Here is an 18205-nt window from a genome sequence, read left to right as displayed (position 1 = left end):
TACTTTTATCAAATGAATAGCACAAGAAGGTGTCTCAAACCTTCAAACACACCTCACCAATAGAATCCCAAACCTTCCTCTTAGGTGGACCAAAGGACTCACACTTCCTCAATCACACCTTTCTCGCCAAATAACCCAATACAAGTGAAAACCAATTTCAATTGCATTCAAGGTTCAACTTTCGATTTTCCTCTCTTAAGGAGAAGGACAAGACTACAATCTAACACTAAGATTATAATCTAAAAAGTCACTTAATTCATTATGTCCAAAAATAATGAAAATAGAAGGCTACTTGTCTATTTATACTATTACATAACAAATGTCAAAAATGCCCTTAATGAGCGCTAGGCAAAGGGCGCCTCTTGAGTGTTGAAATGTAGGGTATAAAGTCAACTTTTCCCTTTACTTGAGGCGCCTCTTGAGTGTAACAACCCCTCCTCCTTTCTCCTCTTGATCAAGGCTTCAAAATTCTCCAAAAGGGTCTTCAATTGCTTGGCAATTCCGAAGCTTGAACCTTGGACAATGTCTTGTGCTCTTGTAGCTACTTGTGCTTGTATCATCCTCTCCATCTTAAAAGGAATTTGTCCTCAAATTCAGATGTTGCGAAACCCAAGAGAGAGCAAAACAAACACACAATCCTCTTAGTAGGAGGGTTAGCATTAGCACCACAATTATATCATTACTCCAAGGTGGTTCACACTGAACATACATCCATGTATCCTTAGTATTTGGCATGAAAAGCTTGGCATAAAGGATACAAATGAATTGAATGGCATCAACATCAAAAGTAATTGAGCATAACCCGAAACTACAACTTTCACATGTCAAAAGTATTCCGGGGTCAAAGGGAAATAGTAAGCAAGGGTCTAGGCCGTGGTTAAGCATCCCTTGCACTAGATTATCATGCCAAGGGGGTACATATTTGACATACAACCAGAAATCCCTTGTTTTGTCCATGAAACAATTAGTATATGCATCACAAAGGATAGGGCTAAGGTAAACATCAACGGAAAATAAGCACAAGCCAAAACAATCCCTTCCCCACCCCACTAGTACACCAGGATCAAATGGGTGAAGTGGCCAAGGGAATAATCCGAAGCTACTCATTCCATTTATTAGGGTATCACACTCACCCAAAGCATTTGTTCTTAAGGGAAGACTATCACACAAGGATAAGAACCTACGGCTTAGTAGGCCTCCCCTAACAACATATATTTCATCATCCGCAATCTCTCCATACACATGATCACCAAGAACACAATTAATAGCAAGGTTCTCACCACACAAGAAGTTTAAGGGACCATATTCATAATCATGATCAACATTATAAACATCAACACTAACTTGAGGTTTTTCAATCCCATAATTCCCATATTTAAGTAGTAAACTAGTTTTAAGAACAAGTTGATCATTATTCACAACAAAAGAGTTACTAAGGAAAGAGGTATGCACTTGCAAACCCAAAACCACTTCACTAAACACTAAATCACAATATTTTGAGTTCAAAGAAGTGTTGAGAGTAGCAAAGTCACCCCGGGTAAGGCTTGGGCAGTCCACTTTTTTGGAGCTCTTGGTCAAGGGAGTCTCTAGTTCAATTCTCATGCTTTCATGTGGAACTTCTTTTGGATCTTTCTTGGTTATCATATCATCTTGTACCTGCACATAAGAAGAATCAATGCTAGGTAAAGTGCTAGCATTTGGGTTAGTGGATAACAAGGGTCCTTTGTGAACAAGATCCACAATCAAGTGTTCTTTTTTCCTTTCAATTTCATTACCCGTGGCTTCCCTTTCCTTTCCTCTCCTTTCTTCACATCCTCCTTGTACCTCACCATTCATTTTCTCTCCATCTTGAGGCTTAGCCTCACTCTCCTTGGGCTTTAACTTTCCCTCATCTTCTACTTGGATGGAGGAGTCTCGATTTAGTGTAATTTGGAGAGGAGGTATCGATTTTGGTTGAGGATGGATTTGGGTTGGTGGCTTTGTATTTGGGGAAGTATAGAATCTTTGGTTTTGAGGGATTTGAACTTGTGGAGATTTTGGTGGACATAGTCTATCAATCTCCGCTTTCATTGTAATCATGTCACCCCTCACAACATCCATATCACCCTTCAGAGCATCATGATTATCCTCCATTTTCCAAGCAAAGGCCTCAAACCGAGCCATCAAGGCTCCAATAGCATTATTCCCAAAGGTTGGGATGAAGAACCCTTGGATTCCATGGTCAAAAGTACCTAATAAGAAGCAAAAACAGCAAAGAGAAACCTACAAAACGAACAAACAAGTTCAAGAAGGCCTCACCACACTCTCACTCAACCTCACCTCACCTCACACTTGGCTTCACAAGTGTTGGATAATTGGCAATACTTGGCAAGTTACTTGAGTGGTGAGAAGCTTTGGTCCGGAATTGATCTTTGTTTGAAATGACTCAAATAAAGTGATGTACGAACTTGAACCAACAAAACACTATGAATTAAAAATGAGAAAAGGCACACAAAAATCGAAGACATGAAACAAATGGACCCAAGACTAATTATCAACCCAGTAGGTAGTTACTAGTTTGCTAATTAATGATAGAGTTTAACACACAAGAAACTAGAATAAAAAAAAAGGAGAAACTAAGAAATCTAGTTTAGAGCTTAATTAGGTTGAACAACTAGTGATGATGTGGCACAATGTGGTTGGTTGTCGATTTGCAAAAAAATTTTCACTCTCCAATTTTGAGTTTCGGCCAAAGATCCACTTAGGAGAGTGTTTTGGACGAAATTTTGGGGAAAAATGATAGGTTGGAGCCTTTTTCTCACGTTCAAATGGATTTGAATTCAATGGTGCCCCCCGCCCCCCCCCCGTTACTTTCAATTGTACTTTGTTGTCCCCTTGCCCCTCTTCTTTTTGGAAGACTTGAATATTTTTGGAATATGCTTTTGGACAAACAACTTTTTCACTCTCCCTTTTTATTTTTGTGGATCTAACACTCTTTTTGAATATTCTTCTTCAACAAGACATGAAGATGGTGAAGAACAATAGGAATATTCAAGAGTTGACCGAAGTTTGACCATAAGGCAAATGAACCCTAACTTCAATTTTTCTTTTAGATCTAGGTTCCTTGGGTCAAGGAAAGCTTAAATATCCACAAACCAGCCACAACACGTCACAAAGAAGATGTTCACCACGAGATCCACCTCAAAAATGCTTCAAACAAGGCACAACAATGGTGGATCTAGCTCAAATTCAACCAAACCTTGCTCCAAACTTATATCTAGACTCCCTATGTGCTAGAGAGAAAGGATGTAGCACTAGAAACCTTCAAAACACAATAAAAACTTGGAGATCTAACTTGGAAATTTCGGATCTACAACAAACACACAAGACAACACTTTTTTTTTTTGTATTTTCAGATTTTTGACTTTTTTTGTTGAGATTTTCTTAATAAGAACACTAAAACCAAGATTTAGAGATGTAGGAACACCCTTAAACAAGGCTCTGATACCAAATGATAGTCTAATGGAAGGCTAAACATGAAATGGACACTTAAAAGGCAAAAATCAGCAAGCACACAAAGAGAAAACAACACACTAGAAAGGGGATGAAGAAGAAGACTGCATAAAAAGTAAAGATAGATAGAAAGACCCTTACTTCTATCAAATGAATAGCACAAGAAGGTGTCTCAAACCTTCAAACACAACTCACCAATAAAAACTCAAACCTTCGTCTTAGGTGGACCAAAGGACTCACACTTCCTCAATCACACCTTTCTTGCCAAATAACCCAATACAAGTGAAAACCAATTTCAATTGCATTCAAGGTTCAAATTTCGGTTTTCCTCTCTTAAGGAGAAGGAGAAGACTACAATCTAACACTAAGATTACAATCTAAAAAGTCACTCAATTCATTATGTCCAAAACTAATGAAAATAGAAGGCTACTTGTCTATTTATACTATTACATAACAAATGTCAAAAATGCCCTTAATGAGCGCTAGGCAAAGGGCGCCTCTTGAGTGTTGAAATGTAGGGTATAAAGTCAACTTTTCCCTTTACTTGAGGCGCCTCTTGAGTGTAACAACCCCTACTCCTTTCTCCTCTTGACCAAGGCTTCAAAATGCTCTAAAAGGGTCTTCAATTGCTTGCTAATTCCGAAGCTTGAACCTTGGACAATGTCATGTGCTCTTGTAGCTACTTGTGCTTGTATCACCCCTTCTCCTCCCTTCATTGTTGCATCCTTTAGAGCAACTATTTCAGCATCCTTTATGGCAATTATGCCAGCCATGGATTCCGATTCTTCTTTCAACCTCTTTTGTGTTTCCACAAGTTCAGATATAAGGGATTTGGACTTCCCACCACTTCTTCTAAGGACACACTCATTGTCCTCCAAGAGTGGTCAAGTTGAACGCTTGCTTAACTGATCCAACCTTTCCCTTCTCACATACCACATTGAAATAATCAAAGATTCTGTTGAGCCAGAACCAATATGCCAGCCAATGTTTACCATCTTTTGTAGTCATCACTGTATGCATGTGCTCAATGACGAGAGCCTCAATACTGATAGTCTTAAATTTGGCCAACATTTCCATGAGATATAAATCAGGACCTGTTACAGTAGTTCGTTTTTCTAATCTGGAAAGAAGACACTTATTTACCAACTCAAAGAGGAGTTGGTACTCACCCTAGCTATTTTATGCAGGGGCAGAGGGGAAAACTTAGTAATAGCAAACCTTTCTTTGGCCCATATGGAATAGAGGGAGTATTATTTTTAGGGGAGTGGGTTTATTTACTTTGGAGTGTAAGGATGAATTTGACATTGTAGAGATTGAGTGATCTTGTGAAAGAGTAGATGGGATGAGATTTGAGAGTGTCAGGGAACTGATAAGACTTGTGAGAAAGGGAGAGAATTCTTTAAGGATGGAGAGAGAATCTGATTTATGATTTTAAATAGGACGAGATTGAACGGTTTAGATTTGATGAAAAAATGTGTCTAAAGTGATGTGTTTGGTTGGATGAGGCGTCTCTTGGACTTAAAGTACACGGATAATCTTTTGGAAGGGCGGGAGAGTGACGTGGCACATATCATAAATGTTTAAATGAATAGCATATGATACCGACCTAATTGAGGACCTGGTCCCTGAATGATTTTTTACAGACAACATATTGTGCTATGTCACCTTTTTCTTTTCATCTTTTCTTTCTTGCCAAGGGTGCACATCTGTAGAAGATATGAAGCTTAAATAGACATGTAGATCACTATCTATCCTGGATACCTGCTTACCATTTCATAGCCATTGAGATAGAATTATGGATGCTGCCACTATTAATCTGGATCTCATAGGCTTTGTCTTCCATGCTCTTCTCAACCAATTTCCTACTACTATTCTTGAAGTAATCACAAGTATATACAGAGGAGACTTTAACTCTTTCAAGGGCCTAATGCAAAAGGTATCTTTCCAACCCTTAGTTATACGCTCTGAGTAGCCATCTTTAATCACCCTTGCATTAGCTACTATCTTTTGCCTTGCCCTGCATCATAAATCAGTCATTAGTCTTGGGAACCCATTTCAACTTGAGTTCCCAATAGGAGGATAGAGGATAGATTTGCTTATTTTTGGTCCAGCTGGGTAATCTTCTTTTCCCTTTTCTTGGAATGATGAGTATTCCCATCTCTCTCTGATTTGCTACTTTCAACGGATATATTTCTCTCGAGATCTTGACCTTTCCATATTGTGAGATGAAGTAATCATCCTTGTCCTTTTTGTATCTAACAGTGTAAGTCAAAATCTTCTCCTTGACAATTGTACTCTGAACCACTCCTGCTATGCGAATCTTGACAGTTGAGGAATAGTGAGAGTTTGTGGTGAATAAGTCCACTTAAGTGCCTTTGCAAGCTCAGTTCTTACTCTAGCCAATTCCCCTTCAAGGATAGAATACCTTTCAAGGAAAGCAACCATATTAACTTTAGGTTCAACTACTTCTTCTTCCAACTGAAACTGTGTACTACTTCCCTCTACTTTTCCTTTGGGGGCTGACCTGGTAATTTCACTTAATTGATTACTCAGGAGATCATTTTCACATAAGAGATTTGTGCAAGTTACTTGATGCTCAGCCACCTGCACACTTAGTTCCACCAACTCTTCTTCACACTTACTCAGATCATCTTTCAGTTTTCCCTTATCACAAGTGAGTTCTGTCACTTGGATGCTCATCTCAGTGGCTTATTCTTCACATCTCTCAAGGGTTTTTTTTAGATTTTTTTTTCCAGCAATCTCATTTAAGGTGTCAATCAGTGCGAAGGAAAGAGATCTCAGCTTGTTGAGGGAGTAATCCTTCAGATTTTCCTTGATATTTAGGAGGGCAGTGGGTTTATCTTTATTTTCATCAGTATCTGCCATCAAAGCAAGGAGTGAATCTAGGACTTGCACCTCTTCTTCTATTACCCCTGTAAAGATGCCTTCTTCTTGCTCAGACTCACTTGAGTTGCTTGATGAGTCACTCCAGCATGATCTATCTACCTGACTTGCAATCTTGTCAATTTAAGTTTTCATGTTATACTTCATAGGAACCTGTTTCTTTCCTCTCCCCTTATCAATAGTTTCTCTTACATTTTCCTTGTAGTGTCTGCTAGATTCTCCCTTTCTGAATATTTTCCTGACATTTTCAAGGTTTTGAACACCCTTGCAATGTGAGTTGTTTCATTTTCTTCAAAAAAGTAAGTAGCTTGTGTGAGTGGCCTTCAGAACTAGTTTTGATGACACCTCCATTTCTCAAGATCCTTCCAAGGTGTTAGCCTTTTAATGGAAGGCCTGCTCTAATACCAAATGAAGGGATGAGAGTGTAGCTCCTCAGCTCAGGGACTTGTTCCCAGTTGCAGTCACACAATAAGAACTAAAAGATATGTAAAGTAAGAAGTGCAGGAATGCAATAAAATAAAGGACACAAGGTTTTTACATAGAAACTCCTTGCTCAAGGGATAAAAACCACGACCTGCCTCCAAGATTTCTAAGCTCCACTATGCTCAAGCAACTTTTTGAATACAAACTTCAAGAATTAACCTCCTAATCCTTTGTTCCTAGCAACAACTCTATTACAAGGAAACACAAGCAGTAACTCTACTGCTTCAATTCCCGCTAACTCTAACTGGACTCCACAAGATAACTCTAGCTTGAACAATCACCTAACTCTAGATGATTACAAGGAGGGGTTACAACACTACACCTATTATAATCATAAGCTACTGTAGGCAAACGTTTAAGAAGAACATACAAAGACTCAACTACAACTAGGAGGTAAAAATACAACTCGATGGACAATCTGTTTCCTGCTGCAGTGGGTAGCCTTTGATTCACCACTTCAGAAAGATATTTAGTTGTAAGTATATGGAAGTTTTGGTTTTCTTGTTGAGGAAGATGAGAAATATATATTGTGACACAAAAAAACCTAGGAAGATCCCATTGGTTGAGGCAAAAAGGTGGCAACAGCTTTTCACCAACTTTTGTACTATGTGTCAGCTGTGACAATTTGAATGTGACAGCGACAAGTGAGCCCAACCTGTTTCCTAAGTAGCAGGAGCTTTGTCATCACAAAAAGTTCTAGGGAACAGGTCCCAAATTACGAATTTGTCAATCATCAAAACTAAGGATTTAACATTTTTCTTTTCATCCTAACGGAACGAATTAATACACCATGTATTAATAGATTGGACATTTAATTATAAAACACTTGGCTTAGGTTTTCAGTTAGCTGTTTGTTTCAAGTACACTATAACAGTGGCAGTGCTGACTTTTGTTTAATGTTATGGTCCTTTGGCAGATACTAAGCACATGTTTGATGCAAGCATGGATGATTGGGGTTTCACCTCATTCTTGCCTCTTATTGAACTACATGATCCTGGTAGAGGTTATCTTGTGGATGATAAAGTCATACTTGAAGCCGTTGTTTCCATGCCTAAAAGTCATTGACTCCGTGGTTTCGACTTTAAAGTAAGTATCTATGTGTCACCAATATAGTAAAATTCCTTTATGTTTATATTCACTCCCATTGCATAGTCGGTATATAGACTGGCTACTTTACAATCCATTAAGGTCTCACCACTTCTTTTGGTTTCTCGTTTGGTATCCGGTACTTGCATTGGGTCCCAACTTAACCGGATTTGCGTTCCATATAGCTCAATATAGGGGAAAATGGTTCCTATCAGAATGTTTTCCTTACCCGGGGCTCGAATCTGGTACCTTTGGTTAAGAATGGATCCTTGGTAATATGTACATTACTTATTCATCCATTTTACTTGAATACAGGTCATTGGTAATAGACTTGGAAGACCACTGCTAGGACATTGTTATCGAGAGCAAAATGGGGTAGCAGACTTCCTTGCAAAGAGCTGGAAAGAAACTTTTTGATCATTTTGCTTATGTGCTATTTCCTTGTGTGGCTGCTGTGGAAGCTTTATTAGCAGAAGCAGAAAACTTAGGAACTACTTTTGTCAGCCAGTTTTCAGATATTCCTACTACTTCAGTTTATGACTAGGCTTCGCATGACCTAGGTTGCATATTTATATTTACAATTATCGTTTTCCTACCAAAAAAGTTCGTTCCTCCACAATCATTTGAAAACAAACTGTTTAAAAGTACTTTTCGCTGGCTGTGGTTTTTCTTTATGAATGGTTGTTGGGAGTACACTAAAATCTGTTTCAACTAAGAAAATTAAAGCCCCAGCATTGGCAATTAAATCAACATAGAAGTTCAACAAGCTTGTTCATTTTGTTTCTATTTTTTCTGGTTATTCACACAACAAAGCACTGCACCGCAGCAGCAATGCCAAGACTTGAAGTTTATGGTCCAGAATTTTGGTTGGTTCTAAATTTATAGTTAGTTGAAGGGGAGCCTTGGAGTAACTGGTAAAGTTGTTGCGTACAATACACTCTTGCGGTGGGGCCCTTCCCCGGACCCTGCGCATAGCGGAAGCTTTAGTGCACCAGGAGATCCTTTTTTTCTAAATTTATAGTTGGTACATATCAAGTGAATTTTCTTAAGACAAATATAAGGTTTGGACCAAATTATTGGATTTTGCTGAACCAGCTTCCTATACTCTAGCTCCGCCCCCATCTGTTGGTTTTCAGTTTTCACCCTAGTCAAGTAGGTACTGTTGTGTGAAACTAACATCTTCAATCTTGATAGAGATAGGGACCAGGTTCATTGTCATTGGCATTCCTACATAAGTAGTCTGTGGAGTTAGTGAATAATATAGGAGTTTGATTGCGAATTCAGTTACTATTGCATATTGAGTTGACTTCAGACCGTTTAAGAATTCTTAAATTTCGAATCATTATCATAATGAAACAGCACTATCAATTGCTTCATTATTTCCCTACATATTTTTTTTCTACATGAGCGGTGTGTGTTTTAAACGGATCAGCTTCAATATGAACTAGGTTTTGGGACTAGAGAGAAGCTAAAAGAAACTAAATAATTTTATTCCTTTCCCCAGGGATTCAAGTTTGTCTGATCCATTTATGTGATAAGGTTTCTTCATATTCAGGTACGTACCCAACCTTACTCCTACCTTGCGGAAGTAGAGAGTGAGTTTCTGCTAGACCCTTTTTTATCCCTCTAAAATCTAGTCACGATAATGATGTACTTGTTCAAGCATCTTTTCATGACACTTTCGAAAAACACGATTGATTTCATTTGTAATTACTGAAACCAAATTCCATATGTCCAATATAAAACTCATGAGTAGTGTTCTACGATTGAACAAGAGAATAATTCCTGATCTGAATAGCCAAATAGTGGCCCAAATACTTAATGATATAGGTACTTTTTGAAATGTGGCATGGCATGTTAATAATAAAAGGGAAAAGGCTCAAATATGCTACTGACTATCAGAAATGGCTCATTTATGCAATCAGTTAAAAGTTGAGTTCATTCATGCCATCACCGTTACAAAACCAGCTCATCCATGCCATTACATTTTAACGGTGGTTTTCAAAAATAACTTTGCTGCCTTTTATTAAAGGTCCACGTCATTAATTAAAATAAGCAAAAAGGCTCAAATATGCCATTGAACTATCAGAAATGACTCATTTATGCCATCAGTTAAAAGTTCGGCTCATTCATGTCATCTCCGTTATAAAATTAACTCACTCATATCATTACTTTTTAATGATGGGTTTTTAAAAATAGCTTTGTCAGGTGGTCTTTTATTAAAAGTCCAGACCATTAATTAAAAGAAATCACTATTAATTTCAAAATATCTGAAATTAGTTAGTATCGGGATTATTTACTCCAGCATTTATACCATAATGATGGGAGAAGTTATCCCATATACATTGCGGGATAATTGGAATAGCAGATTTCTTTTAAGCCGTTATTTGAAAATGATTTTTCAACAATGTATGCTCCACTAATTCGTGATGGGAGAAGTTATTCCATATGCATGGCGGGATAATTGGGATAACAGACTTCTTTTAAGTCGTTATTTGAAAATGATTTTTTCAATAATATATACTCCTCTAATTCGTGATGAGAGAATGGAGAAGTTCTATTGGTACACCTCTTTCTTTTTCTTGTTTGCCCTAATCGTTCATTGATTTATTTTCTTGCAACTTCGGAGTATATATTGGAGTCACTGAAATTAAAATTAATTAGTTATTTTAGGATAGAATTTTTGAGGTTTCTGTTAAGTGTAACATTTATAATGATTTAGAATCAACTAGAAATAGCCAGAGGATATACATTAATCACTATTTTTTCTGATTAGAAAAATAGTTGTTGTAGGGAAAAAAATATTTTAATGGGTGGGTTGAGTTATGTTAAATGAATCGGTTGTTTTTAATAGGTTTAAGATATTTTGAAATTAATGTTGATTTATTTTAATTAATGTCGCGGACCTCTAATAAAAGGTCACATGACAAAACTATTTTTGATAACTCACCATTAAAAAGTAATGACATGGGTGAGCTGATTTTATAACGACGATGGCATGAATGAGCTGAACTTTTAACTGATAGCATAATGAGTCATTTCTGATAGTTTAATGACATATTTGAGCCTTTTTTCTTATTTTAATTAATGGCGTGGACATTTAATAAAAGGCCACGTGGCAAAGCTGTTTTGAAAACCATTGTTAAAAATTAATGGCATGAATGAGCCGATTCAATGGCATATTTAAGCCTTTTTCCATAATAAAATTTACATATTTAAAAACTCTGTTAAAAGTGTTGTCTTTTACAATCATTAACGATTCAAGATATTTAAAAACATATTAATAATGACAATAGAAAAGTTTGTTTTGAGGTAAATTTATTTGCAAAGGTAATCTCTTTTGGCCATATTTACATGATAGTCTTCTTTCTCTTGTTGCTTTTGAATTATCGGGATATTATTTCTGATTTACTCTGTTTTGTACTCCCCCATTCTATTTATGTGAATATATTTGATGATTATTGTTGGTGTTATTATGTATTTTAATATTAAAATTTTAATTTGTATGATAATTTATGGACATAAAGTAGAGAAAGTGGTGTCATTATATTTTGATAACTCTTGTAACTTCTAACACTTTATTTGTCCACAATCTACCACATTATGTCTTGTAACTCATATGACCATTAGTTGTTGTAACTCCATGGTCATTAGTTGCATGTATCATATGCAATAACAAGACTATTTATCTACCCACATTACTCTTATTGTTAATGGTGGTAGAATGTGGCCATTAGTAATTTGTAACTTTTCTCATTATTTTGTTGTAACTCTCATGGCTATTAGTGTCATTAGCTTCTTGTAACCTAAAGACTATTGATCTTTCCTCTTTACTACCCCTCTTTATTCTTTCTATTCAATACAAGAATGAATACCTTGCCTATAAATAGAGGTGGTCTTGCATATTATTGCATGGACAAGGAAATATGACAAGTGTGAAAAAGACTATAGTGTGTAGTAGTGAAAGACAGAATTGAGACAGAAAATATTCTAAGTCTACAACTATATTCACTATATAAAAGAGAGTTATTATATTAGTGAAAGAAAGAGTTGAGATAGAAAAATATTCTCTGTCTTTAACTATATTCGCTATACAAAGAGAGTAAATATATGTTGAAGAAAGATGTTCTTATGATGGATCTTTATACTCTTCAACTAATCCAGAGTTGCTTCAGTTGTACATTATTGATGAGCTATTGTATCCTGGAGGAGACAAGTTAAGAGATATGCTGCTGGATAGGTCTAGATTATGTCGCAGTGGGCTTGAATCTCCTTAAAGAGAGCGAGATATCCGCGCCTCAACCAAGAAGAAGATTGTTTTATTTTCTTCACTTTTGTTCATTTTATTTTCAACTGTAATCATTTATTGTAATTTGTGGTATTTTGTTACTGTTTGAAAAAATTGCGGATATAAAGATGAGAAATTTCAAAAGATGAATGGCAAGAGATAGCCACATAAAGTATCTTTCTACTTCTCTACTCAAGCGGAGGAAAGGTAAAAACTTTTCTACTTATTGCAGAAGAAAGATAAAAAAGTTACCTATTATTTTTCATGAATAAAATGATACTTTTCATGAAAGTTTATTTTCTCAGAGTCTCAAAATAGTGGGGGCTAATGAAATGAGAAAAAATCATCATGAAAAGTGATTTTTGCATTTTTGAGAATGCTTTGAAAAAAGTTACAAATGCATCAATTAGTCTTGGAATAAATCACATGTTACGATTTGCATGTGACTTGATGTCTTTAAATTTGGCTCTAACATATTATCAAATAAAGGATAAAAAATGTTGAGTAACCATTTGACATTAAATATTTGAGTAAGATAAATTTCATTCTAGGAATGAAAAATACTTAAATTATGTGATGAACTTTTCCGTGACATGTCACATTATGGTGAAAAAGAAATTGTGAAATACATTTTGTTGATTGTATGAAAGTGGTGTGATAAATAAAAAAGGAGTTTACTAGATTAATAAAATATAAGATATGTGGCTAGTTGCACTTGGTTGAAATTGTGTAAAAGTACTTAAGCAGGTTATTACAAGCTAATTGGGTATATTTACTTGAAAAAAGTTGTGGCTTGTTTTATTAAAATAAATCTTGTTGTACTTAAATATGTTTTTGATGCAAAATGAGAAAAAAAAAACTTAGTGCTATTTGTTGAAATGAAAAAATAAATTATGATTTGCTAGCTAACTTTTTTAGTTTCAATTAGTGAAAAAGTTAATTAATCAATCATTTTACATTGAGAAATTGATTTCTCTAATTTTGAGTTATTGTGATAACACTAAAATTTATTGATAGAGTATAAATTATTATTATAATGATAAATTCAAACCATAAGGAGAAAAACACAATATTGTGAGATCATATTGATCAATAGTATACCAATATAAATTGTGTTAATTTTGTGATAATCTTGTGGATGAACTAGGCTTTGGCAAGATAAAAGGTCTGAAACGCATCGAGGGAGAGGAAGGAAGTCTATAAAAAATCATGAGTCATATATGAGGAAACCCAACCTGGGGACTAGAGATCCTATAACCAGGTTTAATGGAAAGAACGAATCATATGATGACTTGGTGTGAGATGCACTATTGTTTAATCTTTCATATGATGTGAGTGCATTTGTTGGTTGAGTCTAAGAACTCTTAATGAAATTCTATATCTCGTATGAGTGGGGTGTTGAAATTACAGGACCATCCTTAACAGATTTCACCTATGTGAGTATGAAAGTAGGTCGCTTCCTATGAGAATGAGGCTTATTCTCAAAAACGTTCATGAGAAATCGAGATAGCACATGGCCGTAATGTGTTGGCTAGTAAAGTTTATGTCAACACCTTGATTGTTGTGTGTAAGAAGTAATACTTTATTTCCCTTAAGCAGTCATAGTTCAAGTCTGAGACCACTACTGACTATGGAGCAAAGTTTCTTGTTTTACTAAGTGAAGTTCAATGCAGAGCACACCTTCATTATGCACAATAGTCTCTCTTCAACTAAATTGGTGAACTCTCTTATTTAAATATTAAAATGAGTGGGGAAATGTTGGTGTTACTATGCATTTTAATATTAAAATCATAACTTGTATGATAATTTATGGACATAAAGTGGAGAAAGTGATGTCATTATATTTTGAAAACTCTCGTAACTTCTAACACTTTATTTGTCCATAATTCACCATATTATGTCTTGTAACTCATATAACCATTAGTTGTTGTAACACCATGCTCATTAGTTGCATGTATAATATGTAACAATAAGACTGTTTATCTACCTACATTACTCTAGTTGTTAATGGTGGTAGAATGTGGCCTTTAATAATTTGTAACTTCTCTCATTATTTTGTTGTAATTATCATGGCTATTAGTGGCATTAGTTTCTTGTAACTCTTGTAACCTAAAGACTATTGATTTTTCCTCTTTACCACCCCTCCTTATTCTTCCTATTCAATATAAGGGTAAATACCCCACCTATAAATAGAGGCGGTCTTGCATGTTATTGCATGGACAAGGAAATATGACAAGTGTGAAAAAGATTATAGTGTATAGTAGTGAAAGAGAAAATTGAAACAAAGAAAATATTCTAAGTATACAACTATATTTACTATACAAAAGAGAGTTATTATATTAGTGAAAGAAAGAGTTGAGACAAACAATAATATTCTAAGTCTTTAACTATATCACTATACAAAGAAAGCAAATATATGTTGAAAAAAGGTGTTCATGGTGGAGCTTTAGCTCTTCAACTAATCCGGAGTTGCTTGAGTTGTACATCGTTGATGGGCTGTTGTATCGTATAGGAGACAAGTCAAGAGATATACTGTTGGATCGGTGCAGTGGGCTTAAACTCCTTAAAGAAAGCGAGATATCCGCGTCTCAGCCAAGAAGAAGATTATTTTATGTTCTTCACGTTTGTTCATTTTATTTTCAACTAAAATCATTTATTGTAATTTGTGGTATATTACACCAACAGTTATAAAGTTGTGATAGTTTCGCGCCTTTTTTTTCTCTGGCATTGGTTTCTCGTTTCTTCTTTGATGAATGGTTGTTGAAAGTAAATTGAAGTCCCTGTTGCAACAAAGGAAATTAAAGCCATTGAACCCATTAACTGTACTCTAGCTCCGCTCCTCACTGTTGGGTTTTAGCCCTAGTCAAGGGGGTACTGTTGAGTGACATTAACATCTCAATCTTGAGAGAGTCAAGGACCAGGATCAGTGTAATTGGTGTTCCTACAATAAACAGCACGTGGAGCTATTCAATAATAATAGGAAAATTTCAGAAATAGCAACTATAAAACCTTAAATGTAATTTTTATAGCAATAGTTTCATAATTATGAAAAATAACAAATTGTATTTTGTATTTAAGTAAACTGTTGCTAACATATACAAGAAAATTTACTGTTCTTATTTTACTCAAATTAGTTGAGTTAAATAAGGAATAATTATTCCATCTAATTAAATTCTCATAAATTAGTCTTATTTAAATTAGTAGATTCTTTTTCCAAATAAAAGATTTACTGTTCTTATTTTACTCAAGTTAATTGAGTTAAATAAGGAATAATTATCTCATCTAATTAAATTCTCATAAATTAGTCTTATTTAAATTAGTAGATTCTTTTTCCAAATCAAATTCAAATATGAAAGATTATTATTTCTGTAATCTTCAAAATTTCAAAATATCGTTCTCTTATATCTCTAACTATTTTTTCTTGTTAGTTTTTTCATTTTTTTAGTTTTTTTTTATTCTAATTTCTTTTTCTTTTCCATTTGTTTTTCTTTCCGCTTTATTTTCTCTTCTACTTCTCTTCTTTTTTTTTTTCCTTTTTCGTTTTTTTATTTTTTTCTTTTTTCTTGTTTTTTTTCGTTTTCTTCTTTTTTTTAAAAAAAATCGCTTTTTTTTTTACAATTCTATTTCTAGTTTCTATTTCTCTTTCTTTTTTTTTCCTTTTTCACTTCTTTTTTTTTTTTAATTTTTATTTTTTGTTTTTGTTTTTTTCTATTTTTTTTTCTTTTCTTTTTTTACTCTTCTATCTCTATCTTTTATTTAAAAAAAAAAAATATTTGTATCATATATACATATTCAAAAAATATACAAAATAAATAGACATACAGATCTATATATGTATTTACAGTAAAAAAACATACATATATATCTGCATATGTATTTACAGGAATACATATCCATATATATATTTTTATTTTATATGAGTCACCTTTGTATTTCGCAAATACATATGAAGATATATATTATAATTATGTTTGTTACTGTTTAATATGAATATGATATGTATTTTATAAATACATATGTATGTTTTGTATTGATATACATATCCAAATCTGTATGACTATGTATTTTATATATTTTTTGGATATGTGTATGTGATATATATATTTGTCTTTTCAAAATAAAAGTTAGAGATAGAAGAGTAATATATATATATATATATATATATATATATAGAGAGAGAGAGAGAGAGAGAGAGAGAGAGAGAGAGAGAAAGAGAGAGATAGATAGAGAGAGAGAGAGAGAGAGAGAGAAACACGAAAAAAAAGGAAGAAAGAGAAATAGAAGTATAAAAATAAAAGAAAAAAAACAAAATAAAATAGAAAAAAGAAGAACAAAACAAAATAGAAAATGAAAAAACAAGATACGAGAAAGGAAAAAACAAGAGAAATAAAAGAGATAAAATAAAGTGGAAAACAAAAGAAATCAAAATAAAAAAATAAAATGATAAAAAAATAAGATGAAAAAAAACTAATAAGAAAAAAAAATAGAGATATAAGAGAGTGAAAGACATTAATAATGTTTTATATTGAAATCTTGAAAATCATGGAGATAATTATCTTCAAATATGAAAAAGAGGAAAAAAGAAAATAAAAAATTAAAAAATAAGAAAAACGAAAAAAGAAAAAAAAGAAATAGAAGAGAGAAAATAAAGTGAAAATAAAATAATAAAAAAAATAAGATGAAAAACACCAGCAAACTATAGGTATTGCTATCTGCATTGTTGAAAAACACCAAAACACCAGCAAATACTCCACTAAACTACATATACCCCCCTCATTAGGAATCTGTGCCACTACTTTTTTTCTCCACTCCACCACACTATGAACCTACGCCACCAGTAATTCATCCATCGCCACCAATACTGCCATACAGAAACCTGAGAATGTTGTTTGGCGCGTAGCAAAGCCAACGGCACCAGACTTCTTACTTCAGTCGACGCTGGACTATGCATGTGGTTCTGGGGCTGGCCGTGAGGCCATACAACGTAACGGAGTGTGCTCTGGCCCGATACAGTACTTTCTCGAGCTTCTTATGCTTTCAGTAGCTACTGGCAGAAGACTAAACAGGGTGGAGCAACTTGTGAATTTGGAGGCAGTGTCATACTTCTTACGGTTGATCCAAGTGTCTCAACTCCACAAATATTTCGTTTTATGACAAATACGTAATTACATACATTGACAGTAGAAAAAGTTTCTCATGTTACGCCAAGTGTCATCTTGTCTACGTCTAGTCATTGGAAGAAGACACCAAAGCATGAAGAGTTGTGCGTCCACAGCAAAAGACATTATATTTGCAAGTTAATTTTCAATGATGAGTGATAAATATGATTATGTGATATATACTCTTTTTTCAGGAGATTCACATAGCATAGTGTGTGGCGGTCTATAGCTAAAGCAGTCGGGTTGTGGCCTAGAAGTTAATGAAGCAGGTGAAAATCATTGGAGACCAGGGTTCAAATCCAGTAAAGACAACCCATAAGGTGATCTTTTTTCCATCTTGGTAGTTGGTGGGCAAAGCTTTCCAGTAGCTCAAAAAGACTATAACAAAATATTGGACTATGATAGTAGGGACTTGCAAATACACGAACAACAACCGGAATGTTTGCGGCTTTATAAAACCTACTTTTTAAGCATTCTGACGTGGCCGAAAAAGCTCCCTACAATCCTCAGAGAGGTCCTTGAGGACTTTTTTAAGTGGCGCCACTGGCTGGAATTCAATGGGTTAGCTATAGCTTGTTGGAGGCAACAGGTACCCGGTGAAATAATCCAGGTCTAAGGTTTAGTATCAGATCACATTTCTGCTTTAGTACTACTATCTTCTAGTTCTTTAATTTAAACAATATTAACCAAGCCAAAAAAATAGTGGTATCAAACTGCATAACAGTTAATTCAAAAGAACCATACAATTTGTTTTTTCTAAATAAGAGATCATGTGTTTTAAATGGATCAACTT

General features: G+C 34.5%; 1 protein-coding gene across 2 annotated transcripts in view; it reads left to right on the top strand.

Annotated features, from left to right (window-relative positions):
- Positions 1-8610, top strand: part of LOC107876731 (ubiquitin C-terminal hydrolase 12-like) — a 34268-nt gene extending 25658 nt beyond the window's left edge. For both annotated transcript variants that reach the window (XM_047397164.1, XM_047397163.1), the window contains 2 exons: positions 7796-7965; positions 8281-8610. In XM_047397164.1, the coding sequence (XP_047253120.1) occupies positions 7796-7944 (149 nt within the window). In that variant the 3' untranslated portion in view covers positions 7945-7965; positions 8281-8610. The remainder of the gene's footprint in view (positions 1-7795; positions 7966-8280) is intronic.
- Positions 8611-18205: the final 9595 nt, after the last annotated feature.

This window comes from Capsicum annuum, chromosome 9 (genome assembly GCF_002878395.1).
Source record: "Capsicum annuum cultivar UCD-10X-F1 chromosome 9, UCD10Xv1.1, whole genome shotgun sequence".
Lineage (NCBI taxonomy): Eukaryota > Viridiplantae > Streptophyta > Magnoliopsida > Solanales > Solanaceae > Capsicum > Capsicum annuum.
This window is presented reverse-complemented; position numbering and strand designations above follow the sequence as displayed.